The following is a 22764-nucleotide window of genomic DNA, read 5'->3' on the forward strand; positions in this document are numbered from 1 at the left end:
CCCTACTGTTTCCTTAACTTCTCTTTTGTTCTCTCTGAAAGCTGCTGTATTGGAAGGTTCTCTATATTACTAGGGTGACGTCACCGCATTCCACATGTTTCACACTGCCACTGACACAGGCAGCAATAAAGCTTAGTTCACTATCTTAGCACCATGAGTATTTTGTTTCCTTCTAAGCCGAGCCCAATTGTCCACTAGAAAAATGAACTGTCCACTAGAAAAACGAACTGTCCACTAGAAAAATGAACTGTTATGTTGCTATGGAGATGCTATGTTCCCTATCGGCTTGAATTTTCAGTCATGCTCAACTCAAATACATCACATTGATGTTGGCTGCAAATTGACTTCAAGGAAAATAATTAAAGTTGGAGAGTTATTTACATCAAAGTGAATGTGATTAAACTTGTTAGGCATGCTTTCATTCTCCTTTAAAGCTATAATTAATATAGAAAATCTAATAATCTATAGTGGACTTCTAGCAAATCTGTTTCACAAAAAGCTTTATGATTTGACCTGTGAGAACGTCCACCTACCAAATTGTTTGACTGTTGCTTACAACAGAAAATAAAATTGTAGGAAAGACACTAATAATTATATCTGAAATCAATAAAAATAAAAGATTTTAAAGATTATTTGTAAACTAGATTTAAATATAAATATTAGAAAAATGGGACTTCAACTCCAAATGACCAATTCACCATTACAATATTAATTTGGATATGGAATTACAAAATATTCTGAGAGTAAAAATAAAAGGCAATATTTATTTGTTTACCACCATGCCATGAACTGGTTAAAAACATTTAAAAACCAAGGAAACAGCGCTGCATAAGGACTGAGGGATCCCTCTCCACTGACCAACATACAATGATAAATTAAAAGTTTGTAAAGTGGAACTGAGCCACTCAAAATAGGTAGCTGATAAAAGCCATCCTGGGTGGCTTAATTGTTTGCAATCAATGAAATGGGTGCACCTGGAACAAGGTCCAATGCTGGATAGTATTATATCAGTTGTTACAAAGTTGGGAAGAGTTTGCTGGAATAATTATTATTGATCCATAACACTCCGATGAGGTGTGGGCTAATCAGCGCCCTAGCTGTGTAGCCAAGTCGGTATGGGGCTGTTGTATTAGACTGCAGTCTGTGAGTCAGAATGACGCTGCATTGGCGTGTAGTAAAATGTATAATCCAAATACTGGTTACAGTTTCAATAGTATAGTCACTCTGGCCACAATAAAAGTTGCTGTCCTATTGGACGTAATAACCCAAAGGGGGCCCCGGGTATCACCAATTCCAGCCCCAAACACAGTGAACTTTACCGACTGTAGCATTCTAACCGATCTGGCTCCAGACTCCTTCCTCCAATCCAATGCGATCAGTGCATGTACTTGCGCAGGTGCATTCCAGGGTCCCACAGATAACAGTGGAGGACGGGACCTCAGCTCAGACGCGCTGTATCTCAACAGCCGTTTCGCCAGAAAACGTGGCTTTCTCAAGAGGAATGGTGTAATGGTGAATTGGTCATTTGGAGATGAAGTCCCATTTTTCTAATATTTATATTTACTTTTCTAAGTTGGGTGAGGACATTCCATGCGGCCTAATTCACCATTTATCTAGTTTAAAATATATCCTGCGTAAACCATTCTTAATTTGTAAACTAGATTGATCAAACATCTAGTAGAGTTTGGGTGACTTCTCCTCGCCCCTACCCCTTCATTACAGTCCAATGCTTTTAGATTAGAGGAGGCTTTAATAACTTGTAGTATCTAACATTGAGTGAACATTTTAAATACATTGGTATGTAATTATTCAGCACACCTTTATATTGAATAAATGCAAGATGGTAAATAACAATGCATTTCTTAAAACATAATGTATATTTTAAAATCATGTTGGATACAGTAATAGCCCTGAGTTCTGTTATTTGAAGAGAATAATGGCGATTTTTTTTGTTTAAAAAAAAAATGTGAATATATAAACAGCAAGAATATATCATTTTATTAAGGTAGCAATTAATCTTGTATCAAAATATAGTTTCTTAGCATTATAGATGTTACATTTTAGCTGCCTGTTAATTTCGTACCGTGATGTACTATGTGCCAAGAACAATGAGCGTAAATTTTCACCCACACACATTGAAATTTTCATTTTATTTTCATAGACAATATAAACTTGTTAATTGTAGCACAATAAAGCACACACACATGCAATTGCCATTAAAATATGTTTTCCAATGTTACTGGAGGGTTTAACTCATATAACTACTCTTTAATCATCCAACTATTTGAAGCGTAGAATGAGAAAATGCTGGTATGAAAATAAATGTTACTGAATGTTCTCTCCAAGGAGGCAAGTGTACTCTTATTTTTATTAGGATGGCAGGAACCCCACCGCTATACACAGTGTTCCAGCCCTATATTAATGCTAAACAGCTAAATATCACTTCAAATGTTAATTTGCTGTTTGAAAGGGTTATGTAAACTGGAACACTACTGTGATATTATTTACTAAAAATGCACTTGCTGAATTTCAGTTAGTTATACACATTTAGAACTGAAACATTTGCCAAAAAAGATGAAAAAGGAAGAAATTAAAGAATAAAAAAAACAGCCTGGTCTTAGACAATTCCATACATATCTGAACACACTATATGGACAAAAGTATTCTGGCACCCCTTTTTAAAACTCAGGTTTTTAATTGGAACACTTACTGTTCGAAAAACATCAGCATAACACATTGTCTGGAGTTGTGTGCTAAGCGTTTGCTGGAGTGGTGTGAAGGTCAAGCCATTGGACTTTGGAGGAGTACCTGGCCTGATCACAGAACATCAGTGCTTAACCTCACTCACTAATGCTCTTTTTGCTCTCTTTTGGGCACTCTTCACAATTTAATTTTATTTTTCATGAGAAGCCTGCCAACATCTATTACAGTAAAAATTATACATTTGCAGAATACAGAATTACTGTAAAGAACATTTTGGAGTATTTGGTTGGAGCCCTAAAGAAAACAATTCATAAGAATTAAAAATACCTATTTTAATCTAATACTGTTTATTAGTTAGATTTTTAATTATGCATTGTACATTTTTAAAGACTTGCTTAAAAGTGATGTATTTTTATTTTTGTCCCACACAAAAAGCTTCCAACGAGTTGTTTTTTAAGTTTTTCTGTGGAGGCCAATGGGTTGCTAAACCCCTTTGTAGATTCACAAAGCTCACACTTACAGTATGTGGTGTAACTAAATATCATTTGAAAACTTGATGCAGCAAAACTTTTCAGGGATCATCTTATCCAGAATGAGGTCAATGCGTGAAAATTAAATTTTCCATCTTTTTACCCCATTCATGAGCTTGCACATCTGACCAATGAGAATGTACCATTAAAGAGTTTCAGCTATTCGGTAGTGCATTGTTGCAAATAAGATAACATAGCTCTTGGTGTTTAAAGGACAAGGAAAGCATGATAAAAAGTATATCCTAATGTAAAGGAATCCTTATGTAGCACTTACTAGCCTGAATAATTCTTGCCTGTTTGTTGTCCTTCTCTAAGAAATGCTCTCCAACCAGAAATCAAATCCTGGAGTTGGGTGACATCATTAAAATACTCTCAAGCTACTGCCCATCTGCCCCGGGAAACTTTAAATGCATTAGATAATTTTTCAGCAGTAAACTTGCTTTAAATATTCCTCTTTTGTTTTCCTCTTTCACTGATGACACATGCCTAGACCTAGAGTAAAGCATGCACAGTAAGAGTATTGATTGCGGAGCCTAACCAAGATGGTGGCTATATTAGTAGAGTGGGCAGACAGTTTAGGAATGGGAATTACTACTAAATAAATTAACATTATTAAAAGAAAACCTAGCAATTTAATTGATTTAATTTGATCTATAAGAACAACTACAGGGTTAATCCACATATAGTTAACTTTAATTCTTCTTTAAAGGTTGCTAGATTTTCTTATGTGGTCTATTTGCCCTAAAACTTGATTTTTCCTGGACAGTGCTGGACTACCTATAGTACTGGAGAAATACTCAGCAACACAAATGTTTTGCAAAGTATAGTGTATGTATTCTGTTGTATAAAATTCCTGGACAATGCCACATACATTATTAGTAACTTATTTCATGTTTAGTTTAAGTAAACCTCACAGTTCATCATGAACATATATCTACTTCCTGGGATTATAATTTGACACAATAATAGAGAACACAAAGATGAGAATGCTTAAAAGTATATAAAATGGAAAAAATACACTGGAAATACAGACAATGATGGCAGCACCACCCTTTTTAGAGAAAATGAGCAACATCATATTTAAAGCTTCATACTCCAAATTGTAGGAAGAATACTAATTTGGGAAAATCAAAGTCCCCAAATATGCATGACAGAACTAACACTTGTACATCACCTGTAGTCATGAAACATTTTTATTATAACTAAAATTCTGTATTCATTTTGAACACTTTAGATTACAAACTTGCACTAGCATAATTCATTAGGCAGTGCCAACCAACAGTGTCATCCAAGATGTTGCTTTGTCCCTGGTCTTTGAGAACAAGTGCTACACTTGTGATTTAAGACAGACCTGCTTTAAATTATGTGTCATATTTCATATATATTATCATTCTGTTGGTTGCTCTGACACTTTTGTTGTCCATAACTAAAATCCATTGTTTACACTGTGCTGTTAGGTTTATAGAACACAGGCTTATTAGATTCTTCACAAGGAGCATTCTAAGTCATTATTCCCAGAGTAATACTTGCCTTCTGGCAGGAGTGTCTGCTATAACCTGTGCATTTCCCATTCAGATGGAAGAAAAGTAGCTGTCCCTGGTCACATACACTATTCTCCTAGAGGTCAGCGATAATGTAAAATTGAAATAAGTTCAGCTGTTTAGAAAGAAAACTTTTTTACATTTTATGTAAAAGACAGCTGCACAGAACTCATGTAATAGACAGGAAAACAAAAAGGGAGAAGAGATGGTGATGAACGTGTTCCCAGTTTTGCATAGCCACATAGATGTACAGTATTTTAGTGAGACAGATAAGGTTTTTATAAATATGGATATATACATGGTAATGGCTAGTCACTGTAGATTTTAAGACATTATTTATTTGTAGTTTTGTAGGACTGTGTATTCTCTTTCTGCGAAGTACTGGCACAATATGTTAATGAGGTATGCACTCACCTATACTGAAACACACTTATCAATTGAACTTTTATTGTTTTCATATTGTAAACATTGTATAGCAATGTTAAGAAGACAACAGAAGTGTGGCTGAAAGATTGGTGTAGGGAGGAGGGTTTGGGGTTTTTGGAGAACTGGGCTGATTTCTCAATTGGCTACAGGCTCTTTGCCAGGGATGGGCTGTACCTCAATGATGATGCAGCTGCTGTGGGGGAGAAACTGGCTAGAGGGTTGGAGGAGATTTTGAACTAGGTGTGGGGGGTGCAGTAAGCAATTCCGTGGTGAGGTAGTATAGGGAAAATGGGGGAGGAGATTTGGTTGGGGGTACTGTTAAGGACAGGGAGTTGTATTTACAAAATTCGCCCAATGCTACCAGTATTAAGTGTATGTTTTCAAATGCAAGGAGTCTGGTAAAAAAGGAGAGCTATAGTTGCTGACACTGGAGGGGAAATATAATGTGGTTGGTGTTGCCTAAATGTGGATGAATGAGTTGCATGACTGGTTGCATACTTGTTTCAAAAGGGACAGAGGTAATAGAAAAGGAGGAAGGGTATGCCTGTTTGTTAGGCAGGATGTAAAAGCAAATATAAAGGAGGAGGTGAAAATGAGGGAGCTGAAGCCTTATGGTGGAGTGCGTTACTGATTGTAAAAAGTCCAGCAAGTTAATTGTGGGAGTATGCTATAGACCCCCTAATGTAAGTGGAGAGGAGAATGCTAAGCTCCTGAGGCAAATAGAAAAGGCTGCTAGCTTGGGGAAAGTAATGTAATCATAATGGGAGATTTTAATTACTCATACAGTATATTGACTGGAGCAACAGTACTGTCAGGACAGTTAATGGGAACAATTTTATAGACTTGTTGCATGAAATTTTATGGCACTGGTTGTTGAGAAGCCAACCAGAAACCATGCTATACTGGATCTAGTGATCTCTAATGACCCAGAACTTCAACTGTACAAGTAATTGAACCCCTGGGTAATAGTGACCATAATGTGATCTCATTTAATGCAAAACTTTAACTATAATTTAACTTTATATAGATTTAACTATGTAACTATGTAACTAACTACGTAAAAAACAAATACACACTGGGCAACAAAGACCCTGAATTTCAGAAAAGCTCATTTTAGCTCCTTAAGGGCTGCCATTCAGAGCATAGATTGGGGCATTAGGTTTTTTGCTAAAAACAGAGAACAGAAATGGTTGTCATTTAAAATAATATTAAATCATTACTGTTTTCAATGTATTACCTTACGAAGTAAATGTAGAAGCAGTAAGAACCACTCTAGGTGGCTTAATACTGAAGTAAAAAAAGATAAAGGCATTTAAAAACTATAAGTCTGTGGGGACAGAAGCTGCATTTAATGAATATAAACACTACATACATTTTGTAAAAAACAGCAATCTGGAAGGCAAAAATAGAAATTGAGGAGTGCTTTGCAGCAGAGGCAAAGACTAACCCCAAACCCCAAAAAGTCTTTTAAGTATTTTAATAGCTAAAATATGCATGTTGTGAGTGTGGCTCCCCGTATGGTACAAGTATGGCTGTAACCGATAATGAAAAGACAAATGTGCTAAATCAGTTCTTCAGTGTATACAATAGAGGAATCAGACTTCCCAGACCCACCTTATAGCTGCACTGTGGACTCACCTCAAGCTAGTCTGTGGCTGACTCAGGATATGGTGCATAAAGCTTTACTAAAAATGAATGTGAACAAGGCACCAGGGCCAATAGTATACACCCTTGGGTACTAAGAGAGCTTAGTTTGGTTTTAGACAGGCCTCTGTAATTCCTATATATTTAAAAGGGGATTACGATTTCAGGCTGGCAATTATAGGCCATTAAGTTTGACATCTGTGATGGGCAAATTATTCGAGGCTTGTTAAGAGAACACATTCAAAATTTTGTCCTAGTAAATTGCATTATGAGCAGCAATCGGCATGCCTTTATGAAGGATAGGTCATGTCAGACAAGTTTGATTGCTTTTTATGATGCTGGACAGAGGATGAGCAGTAGATGTAATCTATTTTGTTTTTGTCAAAGCGTTTGATACAGTGCCCCACAAATAACTGGTTTATCAACTAAGGGCTGTTGGGCTTAATGTGGATGTGTGCACATGGATCGGAAACAGGATTCAGGATGGGGTACAAAGGGTGGTTGTTAATGGTACATTCTTTACTTGGAACAAGGTTCTTAATGGGGTCCCTCAGGGCATTGTATTTGGTCAACTTTTATTTAACTTGTTCATTAATGACTTAGGGAAGGGCATTGTAAGTAGTGTATCAGTGTTTGCAGATGACACAAAACTATGCAGCATAATTAATTGCATCCAGAATATGGCATCCTTGCAGCAGGGTCTTGAAATACTGGCAATCTGGGTGGCTAAGTGGCAGATAGAAATTCAATGTTGAGAAATGTAAAGTTATGCACCTGGGATGTAAAAATATGCAAGGCAATCATACCCTTAATGGGACTGCACTAGGCAAATTCATTATGAAAAAGCACCTTGGAGTCCTTTTAGATAATAAACTTGTCTGTAGCCAGTCAGCAGCATCAAATGTAAACAAGGACTTGAGCTGTATTAAAAGAGGCATAGATCCACGGGAGGAGGGGGTAGGTCTTTCACTGTACAGAGCTCAGGTTAGGCCCCATCTAGTATATGCCGTACAGTTTTGGTCTCCAACTCTCAAACGAGATATTATTGAATTAGGGAGGGTCCAGAGAAGGGCAACTAAGCTCCTAGAAGCTATGAGGAAAGACTGACCAAGTTTACTTTTACTATTTACCAGTAGGTCCTACCCCTTCAAGCTGACACATGGGCACCCATTCCGATAGAAGAAAGGAGGTTCCGGTTAAGTATTAGATAGCTTTTTAGCAAGTGAGAGAATACAGGGTTATGGAAGATAGCTGATAGTAGAAATTGATTCAGGAACTGGTCCAATTGCCATCTTGGAATCAGGAAGGAATTGTTCCCCCTCTGAGGCCAATTTGAGAGGTTTAAAATGTTTTTTTTTGCCTTCCTCTGGATCAAATAGCAGCAGGTATTATATAGACTGAAAAGTTTGAACTTGATGGGCATTTGTCTTTTTTCAACCTAACTTACTATGTTACTATGTATTTACAAACATACATTTTTACATCATTAAAATCTGTAGGGCATAAAAATTCCTGCATATCTGAGTTTTGGTTGTGTTGTGGACAGAAAAATGATCACAAGCTACAGATTCAAGAAAATAACATCTAGAAAACTACAGTGGTACTAGATTTTGTTTTGTCTCATTTAAACAAATAATTCTTAATTTTAAATTATTTGCATGTTTTCTGCAATAATTTATTGAGCGTCCAGGTGTTGGAAAATTATTATTGTTTCTGCAATCAATTGGTGTGGGAAATACATGTGAATACTGGTAAGTAAGATGAGTCATCTGATGTTTATCTGGTCAGTTCTAAGCAGAGCAACATCATAACATTTTTTTTTAGACGTTTTTCCTGACCGTAGTCATACAAAATAACACGTTACTGTAAATAAATAGTTTGACTAAGGAACACCAATGCATTCAACTGGATATATTAATGGACTGTGACAATGACTGTGTATGTTGCCCTTTATATGGCAGCTGGCATCTATCAAACTTGGTTTCCTTTAAAAAAAAATGCATTTAAGGTTTTATTTTAATTCAGTAGCACTGGGTCATCAAAACATTATACATACAAAACTCTACTCTTGTCATTTCTGTTGAAAACTCATGCATATTAACTTTCATATCTTGAAACAAAGCAGTTAGGAAGGCTTTCTGACTTTCACTCTGCATTCCTTTATAACATTTGCCAGTCACAATACCAAATATGAACTTCATATAAATCATCTTGACACAAAAAGACTTTTGACAATGCAAGATGTGCATGATGCCTTTTTATTAAATATAAATTGTTTTAAGCTGTCATTCTCATACAAATGATTTTTCAAGAGCCATGACAAAGCATGGGTAAAGGTGAAACATGTTTATAGTGAGAGCTTTTGATTTTGTTTTTGGTCAAGATTCTTGTATAAATAGATTTTAAATGAGAATGCATGACATGAGTCACGTGACTGGGGCGTTGGATCAGACACGGAACAAGTGACTGGGTCAAAAGGAATCGGCATTCTGCGCAGCTTCAGTCTGTTGCTTTTTGCGATTTGAGAGAATTCTACATGTTCTATGCTGAAAGTACATTTATCTATACTGGAATACATGTTTATCTTTTTCTGCTCATAGCAGAGCAATAAAAATGAAGACATTGTTCTATGGATGTTTAATAAAGTTATTACAACAAAAGATGCCATCCAGTGCTTTTTACTAAATACCACAGGTCCCATACATTTTTGTAAATTTAATGACATAATACACTTTGCCGGTCATAAAAATTAGTTAACATTTTTATTAGATTAAACTCTTATTATGAGTAATACTTTAAAGTGATTGAAGAATTGTGTTGAAAGGATAGATATGTACATAACAGAGAGAGTTTAAACTGCAATTATCAGACTGCTTGAATTATCAAACATTAAACATTAGGCAGCAATTTGCTATTATTTTATTGTCAGTTTCTTGAATTCAATATTTTAAACAGTTGTATTTATGAAATGACAGTGTTCTTATGGAATTTAAAATATCACATAGGTACTCTCTTAATCAGATAAGGTCCTGTGGATGTACCACCTTATCATATAGACCCTTTTATGCACAGTAGATATTTGGTCCATAGTTTGTGACACTTGCATGTGACAAATCTCCTCACCATACTTTTCCTTTAATTAACATGTGAATTGACAAATTTGAAAACACTTTATATGCAATGATTCAGAAATCAAAAGAATCAATCGAACAATTTTTCGTTCGATCGAACTATTTGCGTTAAATCCATCGACTTCGATATTTGAAGTCGAAGGATTTACATTCGACAGTCGAATATCGAGGGTTAATTAACCCTCGATATTCAACCCTATGTAAATCTGCCCCTGCATGTAACGAAGGCTGATGGGTAGTTAACCAGCTAAATCTAGAATAGGATTCGATTATTGGTGGGCCTAGAGCCTGAAAAATCATTTGGAGGCCTAGTTCTGGTATATAGGTCTCTGTTAGACTACATAGCAATAAACTATAATATTATTCATCAGCTGGGTCTTATATGTGTAATTCTCTAAACAAATACTTCTGTTTTTGGATATTGTGCTGTGATACTTATGGAGCATTGTATGTTTACTATATGTTTAAACAGTATGCTGCTTTCAACTTGGTAGAATCAATATTTTTTTTTTTTATATATACTTGTTCATAAAGGAGCTTGAATTTACCACATTTAAAGGGCAGGTAACCTACATTGTATTGTAACTCAGGAATCCGTGCCAAGTTCAACAATATTTATAAAAATTGTACTTGTGTAAAAACTCAAATGCCAGTGGGACTTACTACTTGCTTAAACTAGCTGGGATGGAATCTTATATCTTAAACAATGTAAGACTTGGAAAGTTGCAACAAATATGCAAATATGAAAACTATTTCAAAAGGAGCATTGAAAATAGTCAGATTTACAATATTTTAAAACATACCTGCAGTTTAATATGTCACTGTGAAAATAAAGAGAGCAAGCCATTAAAAGCACATTGTTGGAGGTTAAATCTTCAAAGGTCAGTGGGAAGAACTCATCTACTGCATCTAGTTCTGGTTGCCTGATACACAGAAAGAAAGAAGAAAACAATTGAGCAATGGTGAGGAATGGATCACAAACATGGTCACCAGACTGGATAAAAATATTGTATGTTCAGGAAAGGGTTCAATAATTCGGTTGTTTTTTTTATTCAAATTTTGAAGTTATGGGAGTTCAAAATTAGAGTGTAATGCAGAAAAATGGGCCCTACAGTTCAAGCAGGGACTTACATTTCTTTACATTATCTGTCTAGTCTCAGCATACTTTAGTAAGCTATAAAATTGTTTAGCAACTGAATGTTCAATCAGTCTGTTTGTACAGTGTTTAGGTATTAACATTACATGATGCCCAGTGCAGCTGGCAGCCATTGAGGCCAGAACACAACGCTCAATTAAAGCCTGGACTGCGAGTCATATAATTTAGAGCAAATTTAAAGTTAAAAATAGCTGTGACCACAAATAACCTTAAAACATGTCCATTAGTATTTCTATCTAGAAAAAGAAAAGGCTGAGACACTCCATGATTTATTTTTCAGTACTTTATCTTTACTTGTTATACAGTATATGAACATCATGTCCTTGCTTAAAGGACCAGTAACATAAAAAAAAATTCGTTAGACCACAACAAAAAATTAACACCAAGACAAATGAAACTTTTAAATAGCAAAGACTTTATTAAGAAATAACTTACAGAGAGTCCACTTCCTGTCCTCTTCAGAAAAGGCGACCATCCACACTGCAGCGATCGATTTATCCTCCCTGGCCATTCACTGACATCTTCCTACCGGCATCCAGCAGCAGCAGTGTCTGTCACAGGCTCTTCTCTCCTTCACCGTAGATCGGCTTCCCTCCTCCGCTCTCCTCACCTCCCTCTTACAAAAGACGTCTGAAGAACCATCAGAAGTGGCGCCTGCTGAGGGATCCTGATCAGTTAGCAGCGATAGGGTTAATCCCAGGCCAGTTCCCACGTGGGAGTGGAGGGCACAGACAAGGAGCGCTCACTGCTCTCGTGGGCTGCTTGCTCACATTTGGAATATTCCTGCGTATGAAAGGCCTTTGCTGAAGAGTCTACCCGAGTTATAAAACTTGCCCATGTCACGGAGGAGGGAACCTGATGCACGGTAAAGGAGAGCCTCTGACAATGCTGCTGCTGGACGCCTGTAAGTAACCTGCGGCTTTCTGTTCTGCCTATAACTGGAATGTAACCAGGCGCCGCATGTCTCTCTCTGAGAGTAGGAGAGCAGGAGGGAGGTGAGGAGAGCGGAGGAGGGAAGCCGATCTACGGTGAAGGAGAGAAGAGCCTGTGACAGACACTGCTTCTGCTGGACGCTGGGAGGAAGACGTCAGTGAATAGCCAGGGAGGAAAAATCGATCACTGCAGTGTGGATGGTCGCCTTTTCGCCGTTTCTGAAGAGGACAGGAAGTGGACTTTCTGTAAGTTATTTCTTAATAAAGTCTTTGCTATTTAAAAGTTTCATTTGTCTCTGTGTTCATTTTTTGTTGTGCTCTAACGAATTTTTAAACATTTTTTTTTTATGTTACTGGTCCTTTAACAGATATTATAATCTAAAAAACAGATTGAGGGAAATAAGTGGCAATTTAAAAAGTGCACCAGATTAATGTATAAAGGATTCTGGTAGATTTTAAAAAAAGTTGGTGATGAGTTTTTTTAATTTAGTTTCACAAAAAAACCACACACGTTTTTTTAAAAAAAGGGAATTTTTTATTATGCTCCGAAGCTACAAAACCTCCTAAAACCTGTCAAATTCATGTAAAAGTCAATGGCAGAGGTCCCTTTTCACTCAAAAACTCAATAAATTCAATAAGTTTTTTAAGCCTATAAATTAGATAAATTTGAGGTATTCAAGTTTTTTTCCCGATTGCATTCAAGTTTTTTTTAATAAATAAGCAAACTTCACAAATTAGATTTTTGATAAATAGCTCCCTTTGCTTCTAGTGTAACACTAATTTTGATAAATAGTGTAACACCAATTCACTTTTTCTGTCCTAAGTATGGTGAAACTAAGTGGTCCACACATTACTCATTATAAAACCTTAGGGGAGAACATGGGCCACTGCATTTGTGTCCTCCAGTTGCTTTATATCACCCATTTTCATATTAAAATTGTGTTACAAACTCAAATTTGAATGTTAGCAAATTTGCCCATGGTTTGTTTGCAGGAGCCCAAGAGTCATCCATGAAAATGTATTGCTCTATCCATACATTGGAGTCAGTACATATCATGCGTATGTTTTTTTGTTTTTTTTTGTGTGTGTATGTGTATATATACGTATATACTCGAGTATAAGCAGAGTTTTTCAGCATCCAAAATGTGCTGAAAAAGTCTACCTCGGCTTATACTCGGGTCAGCGGGCAGTAGCTGACATTGCAGTCACTTTTAATCATTCCTATACCAACAGTACACTTGGGGAGAGACTGCAATATCCCACAATGCCCTCTGTTGGTTATATGAAAGAATAACAGTGACTGCAATATCACACAGCGCCATCTGTTGGTTATATCAAAGAATAACAGTGACTGCAATATCACACAGCACCATTTGTTGGTTGTATCAAAGAATAACAGTGACTGCAATATCACACAGCGCCATCTGTTGGTTATATCAAAGAATAGCGGTGACTGCAATATCACACAGCGCCATCTGTTGGTTGTATCAAAGAATAACAGTGACTGCAATATCACACAGCGCTATCTGTTGGTTGTATCAAAGAATAACAGTGACTGCAATAGCACACAGCGCCATCTGTTGGTTATATGAAAGAATAACAGTGACTGCAATATCACACAGCGCCATCTGTTGGTTATATCAAAGAATAACAGTGACTGCAATATCACACAGCGCCATCTGTTGGTTGTATCAAAGAATAACAGTGACTGCAATAGCACACAGCGCCATCTGTTGGTTATATCAAAGAATAACAGTGACTGCAATATCACACAGCACCATCTGTTGGTTATATCAAAGAATAACAGTGACTGCAATATCACACAGCGCCATCTGTTGGTTGTATCAAAGAATAACAGTGACTGCAATAGCACACAGCGCCATCTGTCGGTTATATGAAAGAATAACAGTGACTGCAATATCACACAGCGCCATCTGTTGGTTATATCAAAGAATAATAGTGACTGCAATATCACACAGCGCCATCTGTTGGTTATATCAAAGAATAACAGTGACTGCAATATCACACAGCACCCTCTGTTGGTTATACGAAAGATTAACAGTGATGGCAATAACACACAGCACCCTCTGCACATGGTAGTGGGACAGTGGGACAATGCACACAGTAATCCATTTGGCAATTCTCTGTCACCATCAACTTTGCAAAGAAGTCCGGTTGATCGCTGGGAGGGTCTCTTTGGCGGAATGTGCGCTGCTGGGAGACAGGGCTGTAGTTGTGTCTAGGCTTATACTAGAGTCAATAAGTTTTCCCAGTTTTCGTAGGTAAAATTAGGTACCTCGGCTTATACTCGGGTCGGCTTATACTCGAGTATATACGGTACATATACAAATAAATAAGTAAATAAATAAATAAATATATATATATGTATTTATTTAGTTACTTATTTATTTGTGACACATGAACCGTGAGCAGTAAATTTAGAATGAATTGCTGTATATACTCGAGTATAAGCCGACCCCCCCAGCGATCAACCGGACTTCTTTGCAAAGTTGATGGTGACAGAGAATTGCCAACCGGATTACTGTGTGCATTGTCCCACTGTCCCACTACCATGTGCAGAGGGTGCTGTGTGATATTGCCATCACTGTTAATCTTTCGTATAACCAACAGAGGGCGCTGTGTGATATTGCCATCACTGTTAATCCTTCATATAACAAACAGGGGGCGCTGTGTGATATTGCAGTCACTGTTATTCTTTAATATAACCAACAGAGGGCGCTGTGTGATATTGCGGTCACTGTTATTCTTTCATATAACCAACAGAGGGCGCTGTGTGATATTGCAGTCACTGTTAATCTTTCATATAACCAACAGAGGGCACTGTGTGATATTGCAGTCACTGTTATTCTTTCATGTAACCAACAGATGGCGCTGTGTGATATTGCAGTCACTGTTATTCTTTCATATAACCAACAGAGGGCACACTGTTATTATTTCATATAACCAATAGATGGCGCTGTGTGATATTGCAGTCACTGTTATTCTTTCATATAACCAACAGAGGGCACACTGTTATTATTTCATATAACCAACAGATGGCGCTGTGTGATATTGCAGTCACTGTTATTCTTTCATATAACCAACAGATGGCGCTGTGTGATATTGCAGTCACTGTTATTCTTTCATATAACCAACAGAGGGCACACAGTTATTATTTCATATAACTAACAGATGGCGCTGTGTGATATTGCAGTCACTGTTATTCTTTCATATAACCAACAGAGGGCGCACTGTTATTCTTTCATATAACCAACAGAGGGCATTGTGGGATATTGCAGTCTCTCCCCAAGTGAACTGTTGGTATAGGAATGATTAAAAGTGACTGCAATCTCAGCTACTGCCCGCTGACCCGACTATAAGCCAAAGTAGAATTTTTCAGCACATTTTGGATGCTGAATAACTCGGCTTATACTCGAGTATATACTGTATTTACATTTTGGAGCCACTTATTTTTGTCAGCCACTTGTTTTTTTATCAAACTAGTATCAGTTTACTTTTATATTCACAACGTAATATTGTTTATTAGACAGTTATTACATTACACATTTTAATAACACGTAGTGTTTTAGGGATAGGTTGTTGAATAGGGATGCATTTATCAATTTTAGTTTTCAGGTTTGCTATTTGCCATTTAAACTGTCCAATTTTATCCAATCGGGGAGGATATGTGTCCAATGGGACTTGTTCTATGTACTAGATTGACATTGTCTCACAAATAATAGAGAGTATTTAATAAGGAAGTCAATAAGAAAGTCATTGGATTCCAAGAATGTAGTAAGATGAAATGCAACAAGTAAACTATCAAGGTTTTTTTTTAATAAGAAAAGGCTTTTCCAAGGGAAGATTGCACATTACAGGTATATCAGGGGCCTTTTTCCCATACAAAAGAACAAAATACAAGATGCCACCCCTTTAAACTTGAGGAACTACAATGACTGAGAAAGTTTTGTTGTTTGAGCCTAATAAAAATTGCTGTTCAAATAAGACAGAAAATATGACAAAAGATTTACAGAGTAGTCAACAGAATAGAAAAGTTTATTATGCAGATAGCATTATGCACATTTGTTTCCAAATCATTAACTGCATTTGCTGGTACTAGACTTATGGCTGATGTTTTTACATTGGCTTCTTGATTTAAGCCCCATAACACAAATCAGATTCTGAATATAAAACTGAGTAGCTCTCATAAAAGTCTGCTGAATAATAAATAAGCTCTATTCTAACTAGTACAGCTGGATTTTGTGAGTTCATTTTTTTCTAAACAGGTGATAAGTGTTCATTATCAGCAGGTAAGTGAATTTTCTAAAATCTGGATGTATATAAACACAATATGCAAAGCACTGGTATTGCTATTCAAATGAAAGCATTAGTGTAATTACAAAGAGTGATGGGCGAATCTGTCCCGTTTTGCTTCACTGAAAAATTTGTGAAACTCTGAAAAAATTAACAAAACGTCAATAAAATTGCAAAACACATTGAAGTCAATGGGCGTTGAAACTATTTTGACGTGCACCAATTTTCACACGAGAGACAATTTTTATACACGTGACTCTTTTATCAAAATGCATTAAAGTCCATGGGCATCCGAATAATTTTTGAGACGCGCCAATTTTTAAGCACGCAAGAATTATTACATACATAACTCTTTTGTCCAAATACCTTAAAGTTAATGGGCATCTGAATAATTTTGACATGTGACAATTTTGACGAACAACAATTTTTACACGCGCGACTCTTTTGTCAAAATGTATTAAAGTCAATGGGCGTCCAAATAATTTTGACGTGCCACAATTTTTATGTCGCAGCAAATTCTTCCACAGTGAATTTTTGCTCCAGTTATTCAGAAACATTTGCAGTCAGCGAAATCCGGTAATTCACTGCAAAAACAATGCCTACTGAATAAACTTGCCCATCACTAATTACAAACACTAAGAGGCCCATTTACTAAGCTCAAGTGAAGGATTAGAATGTAAAAAACGTAGTATTTTGAAGGGTTTTTTTGGCTACTTCGACCATCGAATTGGCTACTTTGACTGCGACTTCGATTCAAATTTAAAATCGTTCGAATGATTATTCCTTCGATTATTCCTTCGATCATTCGATCAACCGAATATCGATAAATCCTTCGACTTCGATATTCGAAGTCGAAGGATTTAACTTCGAGGGTCGAATATCGAGGGTTAATTAACCCTCGATATTTGACCATTGAAACTGTTAGATATTAAATCTTAAGGCATTTTAAAGGACCTCAAGAGGTACATCAAATAATATATTCTGTGTTTTGTTTTTAAAACAATAATTTAAAATTACTAAGCACCTGTTTTAACAAAATGTAACTTGATTTACTTTTCCAATGTACTTTTAACCCTTTGGAAAAAGTATGGCATACACAGCTCTGACACTCCAATTTCACAGTACAAGATAAGAGGTAATTTTCTAAACCCTTGGGTGGAAGCAGAAGAACACTAAGGCTAATAATGGCACAGGTGGTGCAGCCTCGGCTTTTCTTTGCCTGTGTTTTCTCTGCAGGCTGAGAAAAGCCAATGCACTTCCATCTGTTCCACTGTGTCACCTTCCATTGATGTAGGACATTTAATTTGCTTGGAGTTAAATGAAAGAATAAGAATACAAAAGACACTAGCAAATTACAATTACAATGACAGTACATAGTAAAACTCAGTTTCACAAGTTGTTTACAGATAAAAAGAATAATAACATACTTGTTAAGGTGGAGAAGAAACTAATTAATTCTGAGAAATGCAAAGAAAAGTCTGCAATTTGTCTAAAAGTAGGGAAAATAATTACCTTCTTATAATACTTCTGATAATAAAGTGGAAAAAAATCTGTCTTCTGATCAGCATTGTATTGTATGAACTATTTGGTCACTGTAAAGACACGTATTCAATAAGCATATCAGCTTTAAAATAAAGGGCATTTTTTTGTTGTCACTATATGCTATTCATAGTTATAACGGGATTTAAAGTGGACCCGTCACCCAGACATAAAAATCTGTATAATAAAAGTCCTTTTCAAATTAAATATGAAATCCAATTTCTTTTTTTATTAAAGCGTTCATAGCTGTTGTAAACTCATTTAAAAATATCAGCTGTCAATCAAATATTGCCTGCCCCTCCGCTATGCCTAGGCATAGAGGCGGGTCAAGCAATTACTTTCACTTTCCATTAGGCACTTTCTAGGTGTCACTGCTCTCCCTACATTCCCCCAGTTCTCTTAACCATTTAATTTTGTAGCCAGGGCATGGGGATGGACATCAGGTCCCACATTCTGGTGCACAAACAAGATTCTGAGATGATGCAAGGCTTGTCTTAATAACAGTGTCCACAAAATGGCTCCTGCCTGCTTGTTATAATTATGAGTCCCAGACTGAAGGAAACAAGATTCAAATAATTTATACAGTGTAATTAAAGTTAATTTTGCTTGACTAACATGATAAAATAGGATTTGAAATAATGTTTTTGGGTGACGGGTCCACTTTAACACAGCTATATAGTATATCTAAAATGTTCTGAAAAAATAGAATTTTATCTTGTAAGTGTAAAAGTCTTGTCAGATTAGTATGTTGACATTGAATTTCCTCTTTAAAAATATAATTTTGTTTAATTACTAAAACTGAACTAAGCTCTCTGAGTAATTGTGAAAGCCTTTCATCAGCTTCTGAAGTGTGGATCCCATTCATTTTGTCTAAATGTTTTTGGATTGTGCTGTGTGTAAACCAAGAACAAGTTTTTGACATTTAGCCAATTTAACTCATATGCAAGCTTTTAGACACTACATAAATTCTCTTTTACATAAATATTTTTCTAGAAACCATGCAGTGTTGCTTCAAAAAGGCAAGTTACGTTATTGCTACTGTTAATTAGTTTGGCAATGAGATTTTTAATTCTTTCTTTTTTTTCGAAGTGTGCTTCATTGAATAGTTGTACACATAATCAGGTTTTTTTTTTAGATTTTTAACATGTGACTTCCTGATGCTCTCCTACATATTATACCTTATCTGTCTTCTTCTCCGTGTTTTGATTTATCCTTATTTTGTACAATCTCCTTAATAGGAAATTAATCAGTTGTGGGTTCGATGTTTAGTTTAGTTTTAGGATACAACTCACCAAGTCTGAATGCCTGAAATAGAAGCTCCACAGCAAGCCTATTTTTTTTTTGTTTAATACAAATATTTGAACATATTAATTCAGTTGTGGCCTAGTATATGTTAACCAAGGGGCCCAGATTTTGGTATAGGTATTATAGATATTTGTGGTGATACTCAAGAGTCCATAATCCAACATTACCATAATCCAATTCATTTTAATATGGAAGGTAAGAGGAAGCAAACATTTTTTCCATGAGGCAGCTATGGTTTGCTTTGCTGCTATAAATATAAACATAATCAATTTTGTGCTGATATTTGTTTGGCATTGGAATTGGTTTGTTAAGTAATACCTGGAGATTTTGAATTCTTGAAATAGATTTCTTGTTTGAATACATTTGTGTCCATTATTTTTAGTGGGTATCATTTATCTATTGTTTATGCTACTATTTTTGCTTTTGAGTATTATATAAAAAAATATGTCTTACAAAGATGGAAGTACTGTCTGTACAACTTCTTTTTTCAAATATAATTTTAAATATTATTCTATACTGCTTAATTAGTGACTTCAACATGATTGAATTGGAGGTAAGTCTTACAATAATTAGAATTGGAGTCTTACGGTAATTTAACAAACAAAAATAGATTGAGAGGGCCCTGCTCACAAGAGCTTAAAGGGGAAAATAAACATTTACCACATAGGAAAGATGAAAACAATACATGATTTATGATAATTTGATTTATGATCAATCAGGATGCATTGAATATGGTTCTCTAAACTAAACATCTTTAGGATGTGTTTGACAGTTTGCAAGGAAAAGGACTAAAACCAGTATTAGTGGGAATAAAAGATTCTCAATGCAAGCTACTATATGTACTTTGCCTCAAATTTTAAGTGACAGCACAATGGGCATTTTGTTGCAGATGCTAAATTGCCTCTAGTTTGTTCAACACAACTGTTGAAAATACATTTGCAGTGAACTGTATCTGAATCTTTGCCAGTAAAACATTTAAATTACATAATCACATGAAGGCGTTTTTTGTGATGATATGATTCATATGTTTTACCGGTGGTGATTTGACATCAGTTCAAAGACATTTTCAGACATTTTGTCACCCAAAATGATTTAGTGCAGCCATTGTGCCATTACCATTATTCTTGTAGCAAGTAAATGTAGCATTAACTTTCAAAAAACCTAACAAGGCAAAAAAAAAAAGCAGAAAGCATGCTCTTGGCAAAATACATTTATTGGTCCATATTCCACAACCCATATTCCAGAAGTCAGAAAAGTTGTAATATAAAAGACAATTGTAATATGTAAAAACAGATTTCCTTTTAACCCTAGCTTGAGATATATACTATTTTATGTACTATCATAAACATACAGAGGATTACTTTTGGCCTGTAGGGATGCACAATGTAACATTGTTTGTTATTTGCGGTGTTTTAGGTGGGGGGAGTTTATATTTGTGACCAAATGATACAGGTATGGAAACTGTTACCCAAAATGATTGGGACCTGGAGTTTTCCAGATAAGGGATCTGTAATTTGGATCACTAAAAAAACAATTTTAATATTAAATAAATTCAATAGGATTGTTTACTCTACAGTAAGGATACATTATATTTTAGGTGGAATCAAGTACACGGTACTGGTTTATTATTACAGGGAAAAGGAAATCATATTTTAAAATGTGAACTATTTGATTAAAATGGAGTATATGGAACATAGCCTTCCTCTAATTCACAGCTTTCTGGATAACGGGTTTCCAGAAAACAGTTCCCATAACTTTGCAAAGACTCTCAAATGCACTATTGGATGATACAGCTTAATAAAATAGACACATGTATATTTTAATATTGTGTGGAAAACACATTCTGTTATGCAATAGTTAAAGGAGCCACTCTTGTTAACAGATGGTTATCCAAGGGAAGAAATGGTCTACAGATGGAGAAAAAATTCAGTGGAAACTTCAAATCAGAAATCTTGGAGACTTTACCAGTTTGACTTCATGGGCCTCAGGAATACCACTGAAATTGTGAAAACATCAGCAGGTAAGAAAGCCTTTAAGAGTGGGAAAACATATTGCATATATAGTTTTTCAATTTTTTAGACAAAGCAGAACACGACTAAGCAGGGTTGAATTTCAAAGTAATGGGAATTTTCGAATAAAAAAAGACCCACCTAAATTTATTTAAAAAAATCGACGTGAATAGGATGTATTTGTTTGTTTGAATCAGAATAAGATCAAATTTGATTGAATTCGATTCGAAGTATTTAAAAAAAAACAAAAAAAAAAAAAACCTTTGATTTTCAAAGTCCACCAATCGACTTCAAATAGGTTCTAGGTGGTCCCCCATAGGCTAAAACAGCAATTTGGCAGGTTTTGGATTGCAAATGTTCAAGTCGAATTTTTAAAGAGACAGTACATGATAAATTTTGATATTCGAATTTTCGAATTGTTTTCAAGTTCGAATCGAATTTGGACTATTCCCTAGTCAAAGTACAAAAATAGCTAGAAATTCAAATTTTTTTACTTCAAATTTTCAATTAAACCCTTGATAAATCTGCCCCAATGTGATTGGTAATAAGTCAGCATAAAATAAAAGTAGCAAAATGTTACAGCAACAGGTCATGTTGAATCAGGTTCAAGGACAAGTGCTGACTTTTTCTCCTTCAGACTTAGGGGTTTATTAACCAAATTTACCTAATAATATTAATTAAAAAAGATTGATCAAACTCCAATGCCCAATTTTAGCTTATTTATTAATAAAAAAACTCAATTTACAGTAATTGGATTGGGAAAAAACTTGAGAAAATCGAGCAAAAATTTGAATTCTACATTTTTTTTTTTAAATTTTCAGTGAAAACATTGGATTTTTGGGCTAAACCCAGTGCAGGCCACGATAACTTCAAATTGGGATAGGTGCCTCTCCCATTCACTTATACAGGGCCTTGGCAGGTCTGAGATGGTGGATTTTCAGATTCAGGCTTTTTGCAGCATCGGGGTATAATATTTGAAAATTCTAGTTTTTGCCCAACCTGATAAAATTGAGGTTTAATTAATAACCCCCTTAAACAGTTTCTCATGTAAATGACTTTCTGGTGTCTGTGAAAACATTACTTGATGGGCTTGTGGTTTGAGAATTTCAGCACAAGATGTCGATTTACAAAACTGGAATGCAAGTAATTCAGTAAAGTAGCTGTAAAAGTTAAGATAATGTTATGGGGATGGAAGAACAATGGCCATCTGACCAAAAATTCTACCTCAATCTCTTTACTATCCTTTGGAATTATTTGAAGAAGGCAGGGCAGTCTGAGACTACCAAGAAGGAGCTGCTGTCCCACATGATGGTGAACATTTACAGTAAGTAGGGCTCATAGACATGAAGAAGATGACTTTACTACAAGATCTAAATGCCATGAAAGAAATAAGAATTTGTTAAATCCAATGTAGAGTTAAAATGGAGGAAGTTATACGGTTGAAAAAAAATAATACTATGATGAAGTATCAAAGGCAAAGTAGAGTGGCATTCATTAGTCACTGGTCAGTTCTTGGGCTGATTTTAATGAACCA

The 22764-nt window shown here is 35.6% G+C and overlaps 1 protein-coding gene across 1 annotated transcript in view; it reads left to right on the top strand.

Moving 5' to 3' along the window:
* Positions 1-22764, top strand: part of gabrg3.L (gamma-aminobutyric acid (GABA) A receptor, gamma 3 L homeolog) — a 300313-nt gene that overhangs the window by 230520 nt on the left and 47029 nt on the right. Inside the window, exon 6 of the mRNA XM_018247123.2 lies at positions 21104-21241. Within this exon, the coding sequence (XP_018102612.2) occupies positions 21104-21241 (138 nt within the window). The remainder of the gene's footprint in view (positions 1-21103; positions 21242-22764) is intronic.

This window comes from Xenopus laevis, chromosome 2L (genome assembly GCF_017654675.1).
Source record: "Xenopus laevis strain J_2021 chromosome 2L, Xenopus_laevis_v10.1, whole genome shotgun sequence".
NCBI classification, from domain to species: Eukaryota; Metazoa; Chordata; class Amphibia; order Anura; family Pipidae; genus Xenopus; species Xenopus laevis.